General features: G+C 51.8%; 6 protein-coding genes across 6 annotated transcripts; 2 read left to right on the forward strand and 4 right to left on the reverse strand.

Annotated features, from left to right (window-relative positions):
• The first annotated feature begins 8 nt into the window (after positions 1-8).
• EDD37DRAFT_642349 (uncharacterized protein) lies at positions 9-1,626 on the forward strand. The gene has a single exon (XM_062817361.1). The coding sequence runs from the start codon at positions 201-203 to the stop codon at positions 1,503-1,505; it is 1,305 nt and encodes a 434-aa protein (XP_062665715.1). The 5' UTR covers positions 9-200; the 3' UTR covers positions 1,506-1,626.
• A 107-nt stretch (positions 1,627-1,733) lies between these two features.
• EDD37DRAFT_613536 (actin-domain-containing protein) lies at positions 1,734-4,488 on the forward strand (the record flags this gene model as incomplete). Its single annotated transcript, XM_062815459.1, has 9 exons — positions 1,734-1,760; positions 1,818-1,858; positions 1,907-1,919; positions 2,013-2,259; positions 2,308-2,444; positions 2,505-2,528; positions 2,572-2,689; positions 2,972-3,472; positions 3,533-4,488. The coding sequence occupies 9 exons, from the start codon at positions 1,734-1,736 to the stop codon at positions 4,486-4,488; spliced, it is 2,064 nt and encodes a 687-aa protein (XP_062665716.1).
• Positions 4,489-7,416: 2,928 nt separating this feature from the next.
• Positions 7,417-8,497, reverse strand: EDD37DRAFT_613537 (RmlC-like cupin domain-containing protein; the record flags this gene model as incomplete). The annotated part of the gene is made up of 2 exons (XM_062815460.1): positions 7,417-7,755; positions 7,844-8,497. The coding sequence occupies 2 exons, from the start codon at positions 8,495-8,497 to the stop codon at positions 7,417-7,419; spliced, it is 993 nt and encodes a 330-aa protein (XP_062665717.1).
• Positions 8,498-8,776: 279 nt separating this feature from the next.
• On the reverse strand, positions 8,777-9,672 carry EDD37DRAFT_194510 (uncharacterized protein). Its single transcript, XM_062810125.1, has 3 exons — positions 9,530-9,672; positions 9,176-9,474; positions 8,777-9,087 (listed from the first exon to the last, which is right to left on the reverse strand). The coding sequence occupies exons 1-3, from the start codon at positions 9,607-9,609 to the stop codon at positions 8,912-8,914; spliced, it is 555 nt and encodes a 184-aa protein (XP_062665718.1). The 5' UTR covers positions 9,610-9,672; the 3' UTR covers positions 8,777-8,911.
• Positions 9,673-10,890: 1,218 nt separating this feature from the next.
• EDD37DRAFT_194508 (dihydroxy-acid dehydratase) lies at positions 10,891-13,191 on the reverse strand. The gene has a single exon (XM_062810124.1). It carries the CDS (start codon positions 12,895-12,897, stop codon positions 11,089-11,091), a length of 1,809 nt encoding a protein of 602 aa, XP_062665719.1. The 5' UTR covers positions 12,898-13,191; the 3' UTR covers positions 10,891-11,088.
• Positions 13,192-13,789: 598 nt separating this feature from the next.
• EDD37DRAFT_194557 (ferritin-like domain-containing protein) lies at positions 13,790-15,461 on the reverse strand. The gene is made up of 3 exons (XM_062810126.1): positions 15,201-15,461; positions 14,742-15,146; positions 13,790-14,678 (listed from the first exon to the last, which is right to left on the reverse strand). The coding sequence occupies exons 1-3, from the start codon at positions 15,330-15,332 to the stop codon at positions 13,944-13,946; spliced, it is 1,272 nt and encodes a 423-aa protein (XP_062665720.1). The 5' UTR covers positions 15,333-15,461; the 3' UTR covers positions 13,790-13,943.
• Between the last annotated feature and the right edge of the window lie 928 nt (positions 15,462-16,389).

Consider the following 16,389-nt stretch of genomic DNA (forward strand, 5'->3'; position numbering starts at 1 on the left):
TGCATCGGCCTAATTCGTAACTCCAGACTCCGTAACTCCGGTTTACCATTCGTCGACCTGCATAACAAGGGACAGTGGGATCGATGATGCCTTGGACGGCCTGACTTCTTTTCCTAACATGTTTTGTGCCAGTTTGGTCCCTTATGCCACAAGTGAACTCCATCTAAAAGTGATGCCACTAATAGCAAAGCTATCTCACCATGGGTAGACGCACACCGTCCTCTAAACCCCGTTGCAGGCAGGAGGAGTCAAATTCACGTCAACGAAAGACTCATAGAAAGTCGAGATTAGGCTGTCGGAATTGCAAGCTCAGGAGGATCAAATGTGATGAGACGACGCCGTCATGCGAGAAGTGTCTCGACTTTGGTGTGACATGCAACTACGATTCAAGTGTCCCCGACCTTCAACCACGTTCCGGCAGCACCGAAGGCATCGAAATCGATTCGACTCTAGAGAAACACTCCCCCGCCACCGGCTCCTATGTCTTGGACATGGTCAACATCTATCTGAGTGAGAATCAAGGTCCTACCGCTGCCAACGAGGGGCTCTTGCGCTTAGACCTGTCCGGCATGGAACGACTGGAAAGGTTCAACAAACGCACTGTTCTCACCATGGGAACAAAAGCTACCCCCAAATGTTTCCGAACAGCGATGGTGCAACTGGCTTGCATTCACCCCTGTGTCATGCACCTCGTCCAGTCTATGACCGCTGCCCACGACCGCTTTTGTGCTGTTTCGGCTACGTCGCGGCAGACCACGGATGAAATCTACCATTTGCACAGGGGAATCAGTGGCATGCATCAAAAACTGTCTCGAGGCATCCGACCAGAAGACCGTGACGCGTTGTTCATTGCTGCGTCCATACTTGGCGTAATGATGTTCTTCCAAATCGAAGCCTCAAGTGTTGAGAATGTGTGGCCGCTGGGCGCTGGCGATTTCGCATGGGTTGGCATGAGCGATGGCAAGAAAGCCGTCTGGCGTGCCACCAACCCACTGCGTCAAGACAGCATGTGGCGAGCTGTGGCTGAGTCGTACGAAATGCACTTCAGATTCACGGAGAAAGAGCCCACAAACATGATCTCGGTGTTTGACCATCTTTGCACCAATAGTTCTTCCCCACCAGCAGTGGCGAACCCTTACCACAAGACCGCACAGTTCCTCATTACATTGCTCGCTCTTGAGCTTAACGATACAACCTGGATGAGATTCCTCGTGTTCATCTGCCACGTCGATCCTCCTTTCAGGGCACTGATTGAGAGAAAGGATCCATGGGCATTACTGATGCTTGTGTATTGGTTCATGAAGATCTGCAGAGGACCATGGTGGGTGTCGACTCGAGCAATCCTACAAGGCCAAGCCATTTGCATATATTTGGAGCGCTATCACGCCGACGATGTGCTGTTACAGAAAGCAATTCCACGACCGAAACTGGAATTTGAGGAGGCGGAAAGAGAAGGATGGGGCGGCTATGCTTTCGTTGGCCGATCGAGTCCGATCACAGTGTAACAGTAAGGTAGAAGAAATACCCCTGAGTAATGTTTGTATTTTGGTTACGATGCTAGGATGAGATAATGGCCGGGTCTTGGCACCATGTATTCGATGTTCATCGGCTTCCGGGGCCGCGCTCCGAGACGTTTACCTTTGGATACCATCATAACAATTCCGCCTCTGATTATCCTATACAGGTCGCTGTCTGGATAAATAGCACGGGCAGCAACCTGAAGTCCCGCCATCATGTCGGCACTGAAATTTGTGCGCTCCGTATGCTTTACTCCGACCCAGGCAAGCTCCATTCGGACTGATAGCTGACTTGTCCAGGTGTGGGAGTCGTTTCAATCGACTTCTGGGGTTGAGCCACGGTATGTTGAGACCATGTGACGGGAAGAAGCGTGACTAAATCGTAATAGCTTGATCAACACTGTAAGTCTTCTCGTCGGCATATTTGACACGGAGACCTCTACCTGCGCACTTGGAACCCATCACCCATGACTATCTTCGACTGATTGGCATTAGTTAAGGATAACAGCGGTTGAGCCAGGCAAAGTGAACTTTGAACTACCTATTGAGCAGCATCACACGAATCGGTTGGGCATACTGCATGGTGCCACCCTTGCCACGATGGTCGATACGAGTGGTTCACTTGCGCTTGCGTCTCGAGGCCTGTATTCGACGGGAGTCTCGACGGATATCAGCGTGACCTACCTGGGTGCTGGCGGCAAGGTAGGTGATGTGGTCAAGGGAGAGGTTATCTGCGACAAATGTACGATTTCTACTCCCACCTCCGTCTGACTTACTGACCCATTGCAAGTTGGCAAGACACTCGCTTTCACATCCGTCAAATTCATGAACAGCAAAAACGAAATCGTCGCCCGAGGCAGTCATACGAAATTCGTGGCTTCTGCATTTAAGGACGAAAGAAATATCACCGATGAGCTGAAACCAGAGGTCAGTGAATCCCAAGCGAGTGAAGCGACACGAACGAGCTTCAGTCATCGAGTATCATAGGTGGAGATGTACATGCAGCAAGAGGTCTGTAGGGAATTTGGCCGAGACCGAATCTGTACTTTTCCAGCCTTTCGAAGCTAGATCCTGCATTTGGACTTGTTATGTTAGAGACTTGTGCGGAAGGCTTAGAGATTGGCATTTTGATGAGACCCATCAAAGCACATACTCCTGTGGCTTCCCAGCCTGTAAGAACACAATTAGAGATACCGCATGTATCCATCTGAGTTCTGTCTTTCCCTAGGACCATTATGACAACCTTTAGATACCTACGAGGAGGAAATGCGAGGCTGCGCAAGGCTGAGGCTACGGTGAAGTTGAGGTGCTGCTACGTCATTTGTTGACTTTCTGCGCAAGGCTTCAATTCACTTTTCGGGGCCAGGTGCATCTGCTGCAATCTTTTCATCAGCATAGGGTCCATGCAAGCTGCGCATTACTTCTGCTTGCATAGCTGACATGAGGACTTGCAGGCCATGAAGGCAGCGCCACTGCTTTGAACATGGCACCACGCGCCTCCAAATCCTCTGCGCGTGGCATTCCAGGCCTTCCTCCTACCACCTTCGTTCTTGACAACGGCGGTTACACTATCAAGGCTGGGTTCGCACCAGCGCCATTCGTATCTGATCAGGACGCGCTTTTCAAGTGCCGTGTAATTCCCAATGCCATTGTGCGCAGTCGCGACAGGAAAGTCTATGTTGGCTCACATTCGGAAGAAATCACACAATGGAGCGAAGCATTATTCCGGCGGCCTGTCGAAAATGGACAAGTAGTGAGCTGGGAGACTCAGAAAGAGATATGGGATCAATCATTCTTCGATGAGAGTACTGCTACCACAGAGTTGCTGATCACGAGTCCGGAAGATACAACGCTGATCTTCACCGAGCCACCAAATACCATGCCCGCACTACAGAAAAATGCCGACGAGATCATCATGGAGGAATGGGGCTTCGGGGGCTATTCCAGGATTATTGGTAGGTGTCACTGAAGCAGTCACTGCTTGTCCTCAAGCAAGATTCTAATACCTGAGGTAGGTCCATCCCTGAATGCGTACAACGATCTCCATCCTCTGTTCGAAGAAACATCGTCTCCTGCAAGTGACTCCATGAAAATGGAATGCCTCCTTGTCATTGACAGCGGCTACAGCCACACCACAATCACTCCGACATTTAATGGTCGTCCAATGCATCGCGCCATTCGTCGCCTCGACTTTGGCGGAAAGCATCTCACCAACCTGCTGAAAGAGGTCATATCCGTACGTCACTTCGACCTACACCAAGACACCAAGATCGTCAACGACATCAAGGAGGAGGTGTCTTTCGTCAGTAGCGACCTCAGACGTGGTCTAGAGAAGACGTGGAAGGGCAATAAGAGTCACCAAACTCCAGTGCCAACCAAAGTGCTGGAAGGAGATGGCGCTGTGAAGGCGGAGCAACAGGCTCTGAGCGATGAATTCCGCCTCGACTATATCCTTCCAGATGGCATGCACATACTGAAGGGATTCAGTCGACCCCATGACCCTAGCCCGGCAGCACGAAAACGTAAACAAGCAGCACTGGCGTCAGGAACTGCGGATGCGGAGATCTCGATGACTCTTGGAAATGAGCGTTTCACCGTTCCAGAGATACTCTTCTCGCCCAGCGATATTGGGTCCAAACAGCCAGGCTTAGCAGACATCGTCATGCAGTCGCTCGCAGTGCTTCCTCCTCTTGTGCAAGCCACTATGCTATGCAACGTACTCGTTGTGGGCGGTACGGCGAAGATTCCAGGTTTCGTCGAGCGTATTGAAGCTGAGCTACGCACAAGAGTGAAGGCGGAGTGGATAGTTCGTGTCCGCAAGATGGAGGACTCCATCACTTCCACTTGGCTTGGTGGTGCGAGGATGGCAAGTCGTTCTCCTGAGATTGTCAGAGAATATGGCATCACTCGGGAGGAGTACCTCGAACATGGCAGTGCATGGGCGGCGAGACGATTCAGGTCGTTGAGTTGATCGTTGTTAATATTGCAAAGCCTCCAGGGCCACAGACAACAAATCTCATGCGCGGTGGACCGCGCAGTTGACGACTTGATGGCAACCTGTCACAGCGCAAAACCTAGTCATCTTAGCGTTCTCGACCGTTGTTTTGAGAGAAAGGTCTGCACTGTGAAAGTCTTGCAGGAGGACAATCGCGGAGACTGATTAGCGACCTGATGTGTGCTGAAAAATCTCCGATGCTTTCACAACAATGCCCATTTCGGGGTTGTTGCACAAGCACTTGGGATTTGTTCTATTGCGCGACGGCATATCGGGTGTCGAATATCATGTTTTAGTGCGGCTCTGGACCCGACTCCTGTGGTATGCTGCAGAAGCTGCCAGGGTCAAACAAAGGATGATGCGCTCTAATCAGGTGGCTGCGATCGACGCCGAATCTGGATGTTCGAACGTTCTATCTGTAGGGACAACTCGGAGAAGCGTTGTTCAATTGCGAACTGAATTGCGAAGAACATCGGCGCCTGAGGCGCGCGGCAGGACTGATCTCCACACTGCTCCGTGATGGATATCGGTCGAAGTGTCGTTTAACACTCGCGGTAAGCGATTGTTGGTGCCTGTATGTTTGGCTCAGGGGACGTCCCGCTTCGGATTGACTGATTTCCCCGATCCCTCCGCTTCCACACCTCGCTGCTTACGAGATCTGGCTGTAGAATCTGGTGAGCGAGCATAAGGTGCAACCTTGTCGAAATCGCGTTTACTCCCCAACAAGGAATGATTTATGACGCATACAAGAGTCAAAGATAATCAAAGACCGCCACAGAAGTCCATGTGTGACTCAGGCATCAATCAACAAACGATGCGCATACGTCGCGCCTTAGGCCCCGCCACATACGCTCTGAAGCGGACGATTGGCTCTTGACAGAGGTACTGAGACAACCAAACCTCAGTCTTCCCCACAAGCTTAGACTCCAACGCACTACTGTACCTGGGAAGCTTGTCTCGACACCGTGCGTAGAGTGGACAACTGCGCATTTCGGATTAGTGATGCAAAATTCCGCCCCCTCGACGCAACAAGAAGAGGTTGCAGCCGTGACATGATTGTTCTGGACTGTTGATGGCCTCCGGCTGTACGAGGCTTAGCACACTCTATGTCACAATGTGAGAAGTTTCCGAGTCATCGGTACGAGGTAGTGAGTCAGCTTCCTCATACAGTTTGTCCCCAGATCCAGGCGCCCAGTAGGATGCCCGGACCATATCCAGTTCTCCACCAAAACCTCTACCGTCTCGGGCCCGGATTGGGTAATTGCCAGGGTCATTTTCTTGTAAGAAAGGAGGCTAGCCTATTACGATATGCAAATCCTCCACCACATGCCTCTTTTGTGCTATGTGCGTATGCTGGGTGCCTGTTCTCGGGGTGAGATATCCGCTCTCAAACCGTATTCGCATCAGCATATAAAGACTGCTTGAAGGCCTGAGTCGTCAGGCCTCATCCTCAATCTTCTTCCAACTCAGAAGCTTACCAGAGCGTCCTTCTACCCGACCGAAACCTTCCCACCTACTCATCACCATTACCACCAAATTGACTCAGGGGCATACTACACAACACTGCACAATGGCAGACAATAAGAAAATGTCTTTCGACACGGCTTCCATCTCCACGTCGTCCATCATGAGCGATAAGGAAAGAGCTCACTCGCAATCCAAGAAACCATCTCTCTTACAGAGAGCCGTCACAGGTATGTGGCCTTGCTCGGCTCGGCCATCTGAGCCCTCTATCGGACAGTCACTAACGGCGCATCGTAGCTATCAAAAACATCGAACCTCCTGAGCCCAGAATCCCTCCGGGCAATCGGACGAGCATTCCTGGTTGGGCCAGATGAGGGCTTACCGGGCTCATACCGATAATGATTACCCTTAACGCGACGTTTTTGTTTCGCAAGCGTGGAGTCTTTCTTTATTCATGGGGAGGGCGGCGCAAACGAGAGAGGACAGTTGATCCTCAGCATATCTGGGATGGTGTTTGAAATTCTGTCCACCATGGGAGTTCAAGAGCTGGGTCCATGTATGTCCTCTACGTAGATGATGCCCAGTTGGGATCCTTTGGAGCGAAGCAGGATGCGCTGGGGTCCAACTGCTTGCCTTGGGGACAGCGGATGGTCACAAAGGGGTCCTGGAACATCAAGACATGATGTATGCCCGGTCCTTGTGGTGGGGTGCATATGTTAGGCGGAGAATTTTAATGGGCTCTCGCTTAGACTAGATAGTATACCATGTTATTCAATGAGATGAAGTGAAACCCCTTACTCATGGAGGTGCTCGCATCGTCGTTGTTCAGTACGACTTATCCATTGTATATGCAGCCTTTCTTGAAGATTGGACACCTGATCACTCATGGACCCTCGTGCTAGTGGTGGTCCTAATCCATCTCACTAAGCGTTGCGCAGCCTTACCGGATGCCTGACTGATCATTAAAGACCCTGTTAGTTACGCATTTCTCATCGTTGACATGAGACCACCCAATACCAAACAGCGGATAGTAGACTATTGTTTTTCGGGAACACGACCATGGCCGATAAGTTTAGGATCGACAGTGTACGGATCGTCTCAGCTGCGAGCGTAGGGTACGTGCGAGAGAAGTGTTTGCTGCGCTCTCAAATTCACTCTGCCTTATCCCTGATATACTCCTACGCGCGGAACTGCAAGAGGGTCGATGCTTCTCAGAACGCGATCAAATGTATTTCATTTCTCGTTATGTGGTTCGTAGATACTTGTACATGAGCATGCGATCAATCAACACCCTGTTAACTGAGCCGCAAGAGTGCTAGATCTCAGTAGACGTGCCCTTTCGAGCTAACTCAATGTTTCTGGCGACAGGGCATGCATGACTCGCAAAGTTGAATCCTTGAGATCGATAAGACCATCGACAGCTTAACCATCATTAGTCATCTAGAAGCTCCGCTTGATCATCTTGCCTTTGGCGGCACACGCGGCAATGCATGCTTCCGGGCCATAGTTGGATCCGGTACCGATGTCAGGGAGGCGTCCATCGATGGTGGCGACGTTAAGGCCACCACCGATGACGGTCCCGGTGATGTTCTGCGGCAGACTGAAGAATGCATTGGCCAGGTTGGTGGTTCCAGTGTCATCCGAGTTCAAGGCGGAGATGAGTTGAGCGTTCTCGCAGCCGATGTTCATCATGGTGTGGATGGAGGCTTGAGGGAAGATGGTCATCTGTCCGGCATTGAGGGTCTCTGTGACTGTGCGGGCGCCGTTCTCAGCGATCATCTATTCAAGTCAGCGTCACGGTCGTGATGATTGCGGGCTCCAACCCTGGGGTGAAACAATTGCTTGCACAATTGCAGAGAATACTCACGTAGGTCATGGTTGTGCCAGAGATTGCGACCACATAGTTGGTAGCACGGGGGTGGAGATGCGGTGGAAGCATGGAGCATGGACCGAGGTTGAGCATAGCCTTGAGAACGTCAGTACTCCTATACTGGTGAACTCCGAAACACAGCATTCTCACCATGGTCATGCCCTGTCCAACGGTGGCAGGAAAGGTGGCTGCATTGGCATTGACGACACCTCCTGGGGAGAAGGTATACTTGTCCTGCTTGGTGAAGTCGAAGAACCAGTCCGAATTGTCAGGGAGCAAGTTCATGCGATCGAGATTGGTGTTGGCCATGCGAAGTTTCGCGACCAAGTCTGGATCCTTATCGACATCGATGGCCAAGGCGACCGAGGCGACCACTGCAAAGGTGACAAATCCTAGACCGAGAAACACCATGGCGAAGGTCTTCCAGTTGAAGCAAGACCGAGTTTTTTTTCGGTTGGGGGTGGTTGAGCCTGGTTGTTCAGAAGCGAGCTGTTCGAGCTTGATGATCGCGGCCTGCTTTTCAGCCTCTGGGAGCTCGTCAAAGAGAGTGATATTGCTGTTGTTCTTTTGGTAAACAGGAACGGTATGAGCAGGTGCTGGTGATTGAAGTCTTGACAGGATTTTGTTCACGCTCTTGGGCAGGGGGCTCATTGTGGAGATCACAAGTGACACATTCTTGGATTCACTGAGACGGTGGAATGAGAAATGAGAAGTAGATGAGGGAGCATGTGGCCCTTGATATAGGTCGTCACGATCCTTCTGGCATGTGCTCCAGAGAACTCTGGTTGTGTCCATCCTCTCCGTGATGGGGAAGCAGTCTTCCTCCTTGCCGGATACCTACTTCCAGTAGCGATTGACAGTGGACGCCTGACCTCGACGGGTCTCCGAGATGCTGCATGTCTCTGCACAATGCAGGACTAGACCATGATGCCTGGGATGTGACAACTAGCTTCATGCAAAGCTGTATGGCCGACACGAACATAGAGTCTTGGTCACAGAAGATCGACGCCAGCCCCCAACATGCATGTCGACTCACATCGGTCTTGAGAATGACTTATCATGAGGTTAGCACAAGCGAGCAAGAACATCGCGGCATAGTGTTGAGTAGAAAGGCTGGTCGCCGTTGCAATTATGGTTCCCGAAGAAGAAAAGGCCCCAGACCGCAGCGCGTGAAGTCCTCATAGCACTGGGGCCGCCGTGAAATACCGAATCTGACTGGTCGAGTGTGTTGTATAGACTTTCTTCACGTTTTCAACCCTTGCCTGGTCAGCAACGGGTCGTATCATAGCATCTTTGATATGGCAAGAGGATTGCAGGTCAGGCGTTCACCTCCAGATACCGGTTTCAGGCTAGCAATATAGGAAGAGCTAGGAGAATTAGGAAAGTAACCGACCTCGAATTCGATGTCCCGAGAACCGGGCAAAGAACAGCCGAACACCAGAAGGCTGATAAGGTCATGGCCGAGCCGCCTCTGCTGCCTAGTGAAAGCGAAGGAATGCAAATTGTTCCACCACGGGATGGTTCCTGGAGCCAATACGCAGACTATCGATAGCGACGTAATGAGGATATGGACCAGTCTGGGTGTTTTGTTCCACGTTCTAGAAGTTGGGTGAATCGTTCGCTGACACCTGTCATACTGTCAACCCCAGAGGTCGATGAAGGGAGCAGTATGAGCACGTGTACCTCAGCCCATCGCGTGGATCCCGACCATGCCGGTAGACAGGGGCGGAGGGAGTTTGGGTAGCAGCGAGATGCATTAGCATGGAGGTGTAATTGTGTGGTGATGTTGAAGTAAAGATAGCGAGGAGGAGGAGGACGTGGAGAGAAGAAGAAAGTTGGCAATTCACCACCAAGTGCTTCTTAGACTTCGGCCCCGTCAACCGAAATCTGCAATCGCGACTGGCCTGCACGGAATATCTGCAACTTACGCGTTTCTTTCACTTGTTCAATTGTCCATCCTTGACTGCGCCAACAATATTGGTGCACTACTGGATCTACGACTCTCAGGCGTCCATCTCTTGTCGCTAGGTCTCTGCTTTCCTTTCGGTTCCTTCTTGCGCGATCTTTTGTCCCCATTTCGCGTATCGCAGCTCCGCCAGTCAAAGACGGTCTCTCGCCCGCTCGCTCGATGTTCCTGTCCCAATTACTCCAGCGACAGAACGTCACTTGAAAGGAAACATGAGGTTTCCCCTTGTCAAGTCCACCTACTCGACCGCTCCGAGTCTGCGTTATCGCGACACTGGGTCATTTCGCTGCATCTCCAGCCGCTGCGAGACGGGCCAGGTGACCGGTACATCCGGCCCCCAGCCAGGGGTCCAGATCGTCTCCAGCACTTATTGGTCCACGTTCTAGACCCCAAGAGACTGCCGAATCGCATTGAATGGTACATTAGCATGCGAGATACCATGTACGCCACGACACTGGCTCTCTAGCCGCTGATCAGAAAGATGGGGAGAAAGACGCATGCAGTCGGAGATATGTCCCCAAATTGATCGCACCAGCAACAAGGCACTGTTCAGCCCCAACCCATGCACAGCCCACTTTCCCGTGTCCAGTGTCTATACGCTTGTCACTAGAGACACCCCGTTGGTAAGTAACGCGTTGTCATGTGGGAGGGTTTGCAAGAGATCCCCCCTCAAGGCGCATGACGCCCGCGCCATCTGCCCAAGTTGCAAGGGGTTGTGGACCTACTGGCATTGCCATGTCGTTCCCAGCAGGATTACCCGGGTACTCGAACTCTGTTCTGTTTCAGAGCGACCACTTGTCGAGGAGAGTCCAAGTTGCCCCGTCGTGCCCTGTCTACCTCTCGCATGGGTCTACCAAAGTATCAAGAACTGGTGGGAGTGAGTCTACTGTGCTAGGCATACAACCGTGGCACTCCTTGTACCATTGGAGACCAGACACGGCGAAGTGTGCAGCACCTGCTGCTCATAGCTCACTTTAGGACAACTTTAACATGTAATCATAGGTTGCCATTCAATCAACAGATTCTTTCGACGTCCAAAATACGCAGTTGATGCACAGCACGTGCCGGAATCCTGGACAGCTTCGCGAAAACATGAATACCCATGCATGACATTGTTCTGCACATACGGCGTACACCATGCCTATCACACTATCAATGCAATGATCTGCTTGGCCAATCGGCGGCACCCGTTCCACGATTGTACATCGTTTTCTCGCTTACGGCGCCGCAACCTTGTCCAACCTGCATGGCCGATCCCTGCATCCAACGTGCTTCTTCAGAAAAGATCAGTGACTGCTCCATGAGTGGCATCACTGACCAGAGCAGCATATTTAGCCAGTACACCTCTGGTGACTACCATCCTTGGTGGTATCCATGCCTTTTTCCGTGTCTCCATCTCCTCTTCACTCACGTCCACGGAGATGGTGTTCGTTGCAGCATCGATCGTCACCTCGTCGCCATCCTTCACCAATGCTATAGGCCCCCCGACGGCAGCTTCCGGACATACGTGTCCCACGATAAACCCGTGCGATGCACCCGAATATCTTCCGTCTGTAACGAGAGCGACATTTGTGAGCTTGGCACCCATGATGGCAGCACTCGCCTTGAGCTGTTCAGGCATGCCCGGACCTCCCTTGGGTCCCTCGTATCTTACGATAAGCACAAGATTCTCTCCGCGGGGTATTTCACCACGGTTGAGCGCTTCGTTGAGTTGGACCTCTTTGTCAAAGCATCTCGCTTTGCCGGAAAATCGCAGGCCTTCCTTGCCCGTGATCTTGGCCACGGCACCAGCTGGCGCGAAGTTACCCTTCAGAATCTGAATATGGCCGCTCGACTTGATTGGGTTGTCTAGACTCTTGATGATGACCTGGTCACTTGGCAGACTCGGCCAGCTAGCGACGTTTTCGGCCAGTGTCTTACCCGTCACGGTGGGGATTGTGCCATCCAGCAAACCAGCGGCAATCAGCAATTTCTGCACACTTGGTACACCACCGATCTCGTAAAGGTCGGCCATCAAATATTTCCCTGAAGGAGCAAGATCTGCCATAAAGGGGATTTTGTCGCTGACACGCTGAAAGTCATCGAGTGTAAGGTCCACTCCGGCGGTGACCGCCATAGCGAGGAAATGCAGGACTGCATTGGTACTTCCTCCTAATGCCATGGTGATGACAAGAGCGTTCTCAAACGACTTCTTGGTCAGCAGCTGCCTGGGAGTGATATTCTTCTCCAGACACACTTTGATAGCCTCTGCGGCTTTGGCACATTCACGCATCTTGGCAGGTGAGGTTGCGGGCGTCGAACTCGATCCTGGCAGCGACAAGCCCATTGTTTCAATGGCAGTTGCCATGGTGTTTGCCGTGTACATGCCTCCGCAGGCGCCAGCGCCGGGACATGCGTGCCGTTCCAGGTCCTCCATGATCTCGTCCTTCGTCTTGGATGTATCGCCTCCATCATCGGGCTGCTTGAGTGTGTTGAAGGTATATGCTCCGAATGCTTCGTAACACGTTGCGACGTTGACATTCTTGCGTAGCGTCTTCGAATAGCCCTTGTCGATGGTGCCGCCATAAATCATCAAACTGGGCCGATTGTGGCGTGTCATGCCCATGATACACCCAGGCATGTTCTTGTCGCAGCCGGGGATGGTGATGTTGGCGTCGTGCGCCTGTGCACACGTGACGCTCTCGACAGAGTCAGCAATGATTTCTCGGGTCTGCAAGCTGAACCGCATGCCCTGGTTGCCCATGGTGATGGCGTCGCTCACGCCGACGGTATTGTACTGCCACGCCAGCATGCCGCGAGCTGTCAAGGCCTTCTTGACCTCCTTCCCCAGGTCGAGAAGATGCATGTTGCATGGGTTGCCTTCCCACCACACACTGGCGACGCCGACGTGCGGGGCCGTCTTCATCGTCTGGCTGTCTGGCACACCTGCTCCGTAGAGCATTGCTTGGGCGCCGGGAAAGTCATGCTCGCGTGTTAGATGTGTCGAGTAGCGATTCAGCATAGGTTTGCCGTCGATGCCGGTAGTTTCATTGGAGCGGACGAAGTCTAGGTACCGTGGCTCCTGGAAGCCTCCTGCTTTCTCCATCTTGGTGATGTCGGTTGTTGGTAATCCTTGGAGCCAATGCCGGGGTGTGCGTTCAGATCTTGACCGGAAATCTCGTAGTATCTTCTCGCCGCACGTAATCTCTTGTAGCGTATCCCAATGTGCGGGGAAGCAGAAGATTCAATGTTGATGCCCTTCGAGGAGAGGTGCAGTCGTTCCCAATACTGCGCTTAAGTGATCTATGGTGGTTCTTTCTAACCTCGCAGAGAGACTCTTGTCAATTCCGGGCACTTGTTATGAGAGGATTGAAAGAGTCATAGATCACTGACCTAATCCTGGTGCTTTCGAAAAACGACCTCCGCGAATTTCAGTTCTCGCTTAATCGGTGTCTGCCCCGACTCCCCGAGGGGATTGAGGGGTATGCAAGCGCGTCTGCCAATAGGAATAGAGATGAATCTAAGGAACCACTATCCTGAACGGCTATCCAGGTGCCGAGCTTGACATAGTCTAGGGTTTCGCGGTCTGAGAGTCGAGTCTCTGCTTGTAACGTCCTTGATATTTTCCAGAATGCATCGACAGATAGACGGTATGAGCAGGTTTTGGTCTTGTCAAAGCAGAGTTCCTACAGACATTGAGATACATCTTGCTACGAACCCAATCTTCTGCTCGCGACCATCCACTCGGTTTCCCACCTTCTCGGCAGGTACTCGGCTTTCTTTGGGGGTATCGTCGATAACATGTCGTGACCCTCCTGGCATACACAAACACCAGAAGCAATGAACAGCACAGTAAAATCTCTTGAGGAAAGTCATGAAACTGAAATGTTCTGGTAAAATGTCGTTCCAGATTGCATCAATGCTTTTTTGAGGCCCAAGGGATATATATGCATATGCCGATTCGTACACATCTCCTCATCCTACGTTTGGCGGTTGACCACGCCACGCCAGACCAGGTTCCATCGCGATACGCATTCCGCATCCGGTAGGTGAGGTCATTCAGCCTTCCATGGTGCATGCCACTTGGAGTGGGCATTACAGTCCAAGCGATGGAAGCGCCGGAGCAACTAGGATATTTGTTAGTCATACGGATCAGGACCACGAAAGAGAAGGAAGAAACTCACTCTCCATGATGGCAGGCCCGAAGAGAACATTCGAGTCACTGAATGACTGCCCGGAAATGTCGACAAGAGTAATGAAGATGTAGGTCTGTCCGAAGACACCGGCAGGAATCTCGACGTTCATGCCACTGCTGATCGACGAGCCGTCGACCTTGACGCCAACAGAGATGATGTTCAGTCCCTCAACGAAGGTTACGAAAAGCTCGGTAACACTCTTGAAGTCGTGTTTTGATGAAGAAACATCTGGCATCAGTTGAATGCTGGAGCCGGCGGATGGAGGCGCGCAGCCAGAGCTGGAACTGGATGCGGCAGAGACATCGGTGGCGGAGGAAACGGCGGAATCAGTGGTGGTTGTGCTGGAGCTGTTGGTGGTGGTAGTGGTGCTGGAGTCTGAGGTGGAAGTGCTGTTGTCCTGGCGAACGCGAAGTTTCGCAGCCGCAGTAGTGGTTGTGGCAGCTGCGGAAGTGGTGGTGGACGTGGAGTCATTGGAGGCAGCAGAAATGAGAGTCGCGTAATTTGTGCTGCTGGTGGCCGTGGCAGTAACAGCTGCCTCGACAGCAGATGTAGCGATGCCGACTTCGTTGAAGCACTGCTGTCCACCTACAGCAAGGCCAGCAAAAGCAGTAAATGGCAATGGTGGGTTTGATGCTGGGCATGAGACGATAAACTCAGCAGCGAGCGTAAAGACGGAGTTGGGGTCCAGGGGCTATCGTCATATATTAGTTATCGGCCTTGTGGACGGGGTTCGGGTAGAGGCAAGGTGACTCACAGTAACGAAGGGATCTGGGGAGCCAATTGCTCCAATGGCTGATCTTTGGAGGGCAGTGTGTAATCCCTCATCTGCCATGATACTGGCGGCGACGGAAAGGATGCTGCTTGATTTGATGGATGGTGCAGCGCCGAGGTAGGCGCTCGTCCCGACGCTTTCCAGGATGGCAGACAAAGTAACAAAGCTAGGGACATCCGTGACCGGGAAGTTGTACTGGCATGGTAGAACCGGAGCAACACCGGCAGACTCGATTGCGGCTTCGAGAAGCGCAACATGAGAAGATTCATCAAATGAGATGAATTGCAGGTTCAGGAAGAATTCTTCAGTGAAACCAGCATCGATAAAGTCTTGCAGTTGAAATGTGTTGAAGGCTTCAAGGTAGAAGGTGTTCTCGAGGTGCTCGAGCTGAAGATTGAAGTGTTAGCTGAGTTCAGTCCTGGTTACAGCTGTCATTCTTACGGTCAAGGCGAATTGAAGGATGGTGATATCGACTTCAGACAAGCCAGAGCCTCGTTTGGCAAAATCAACAGGATGGGCTAGCGTCAAGCCGGCAAACATAGCACTCAGCGCAGAAAGAGTGGATGTCTTCATTTTGACGGCGGCGTATGTAATGTTCGAGAAATTGACAAAGGGTTGAATATAGACCAGCTAAAAGATTGAAAGAGAGTGCGCAGCACAAGTCAGAAGTGAAGAGACTTATCAAAAGCCCTGAAAGAAAAGATCGAAAAGAGACTTGTCAAAAGTCTTTGAGAAAGGAATGAAGATGCTCGTGCTGTGGTGTTGTAAATGCTCGACAGACCCAACGCTGGAATATATAGATGGACGCCCATGATAGTAAACAGTCAAGGAAATGCAAAGATCCGAACTCCAGCGCCGCTGGATCCGACAGTACCGAACAGACCTACTACAAATCATGACACCGGAGTGTAGAGCCTCTGGTTTCACCATTACTGATAGCACAGTGTCAAAGAGACACACCAAGGAGTAGGAGGCCTGCGAGCGCGGGAGAAGATCGATCCGGAGGACATCGCTTGCGCTAAGGGTTAAACCGATGGACATACAGCCGAAAAGGGATTGACGAAGATCTGGCAGACAGCATGGCCAGCTTCTGGACCTTGGATCTGATTGAGATCAAGACACGGGAATCATGCTTTGTAACCAGGGCAATTTACTGGCGATGCGCAAGGAGGCCAGGAAGTGTTTCTGGGGGAGAACAGCCGGCCATCTCCAGACGACCTACCATTAGCGGCTAGCCAGATGAGTAACATAGATCCCAATGAGGATAGAGAGGGCAGAAGATATCAGTATATGAGACGCTTGGTTGTCTCCTTATACAGCAAACGGAGAGGAGAGCAGCCCGGAGACATGGATAGCCGATAAATGGTGAAGCTGTTGGAGTGTTTCAAGACGTAGCAGAAGTTGAACCCGAGGCAATGCCAAGAACTATGGCTGTTGTCACGTGTGTGGCTTTGGCTGTGCCACCAAAAAGTCACGTGAAAGTTCCGGATCATCACGACTTCCGGGGTTCCTTATCGCTTATCAGATGGAGGGGAATGACGTCACGCTTCATCATTTGAGAACTTGAAGAGGGGTGCTTGAGACCTGACGCGAGGTTGACGCTTCTTCGATCCCAACATTGGTTTTGCCC

This window comes from Exophiala viscosa, assembly GCF_022695815.1.
Source record: "Exophiala viscosa unplaced genomic scaffold EDD37scaffold_15, whole genome shotgun sequence".
Taxonomy (NCBI): domain Eukaryota; kingdom Fungi; phylum Ascomycota; class Eurotiomycetes; order Chaetothyriales; family Herpotrichiellaceae; genus Exophiala; species Exophiala viscosa.

Excerpts from the sequence above, each read along its gene's own strand:
- EDD37DRAFT_642349 (XM_062817361.1), top strand. The coding sequence starts at position 201 with ATGGGTAGACGCACACCGTCCTCTAAACCCCGTTGCAGGCAGGAGGAG.
- EDD37DRAFT_194508 (XM_062810124.1), bottom strand. The coding sequence starts at position 12,897 with ATGGAGAAAGCAGGAGGCTTCCAGGAGCCACGGTACCTAGACTTCGTC.
- EDD37DRAFT_194557 (XM_062810126.1), bottom strand. The coding sequence starts at position 15,332 with ATGAAGACATCCACTCTTTCTGCGCTGAGTGCTATGTTTGCCGGCTTG. Across the intron at positions 15,147-15,200 it reads TCCTTCAATTCGCCTTGACC|CTCGAGCACCTCGAGAACAC; the intron begins GTAAGAATGACA and ends TTCAATCTTCAG. Across the intron at positions 14,679-14,741 it reads CCCCAGATCCCTTCGTTACT|CCCCTGGACCCCAACTCCGT; the intron begins GTGAGTCACCTT and ends ATATGACGATAG.
- EDD37DRAFT_194510 (XM_062810125.1), bottom strand. The coding sequence starts at position 9,609 with ATGCTAATGCATCTCGCTGCTACCCAAACTCCCTCCGCCCCTGTCTAC. Across the intron at positions 9,475-9,529 it reads GATCCACGCGATGGGCTGAG|GTGTCAGCGAACGATTCACC; the intron begins GTACACGTGCTC and ends ACAGTATGACAG. Across the intron at positions 9,088-9,175 it reads CCTGAAACCGGTATCTGGAG|AAAGTCTATACAACACACTC; the intron begins GTGAACGCCTGA and ends GAAAACGTGAAG.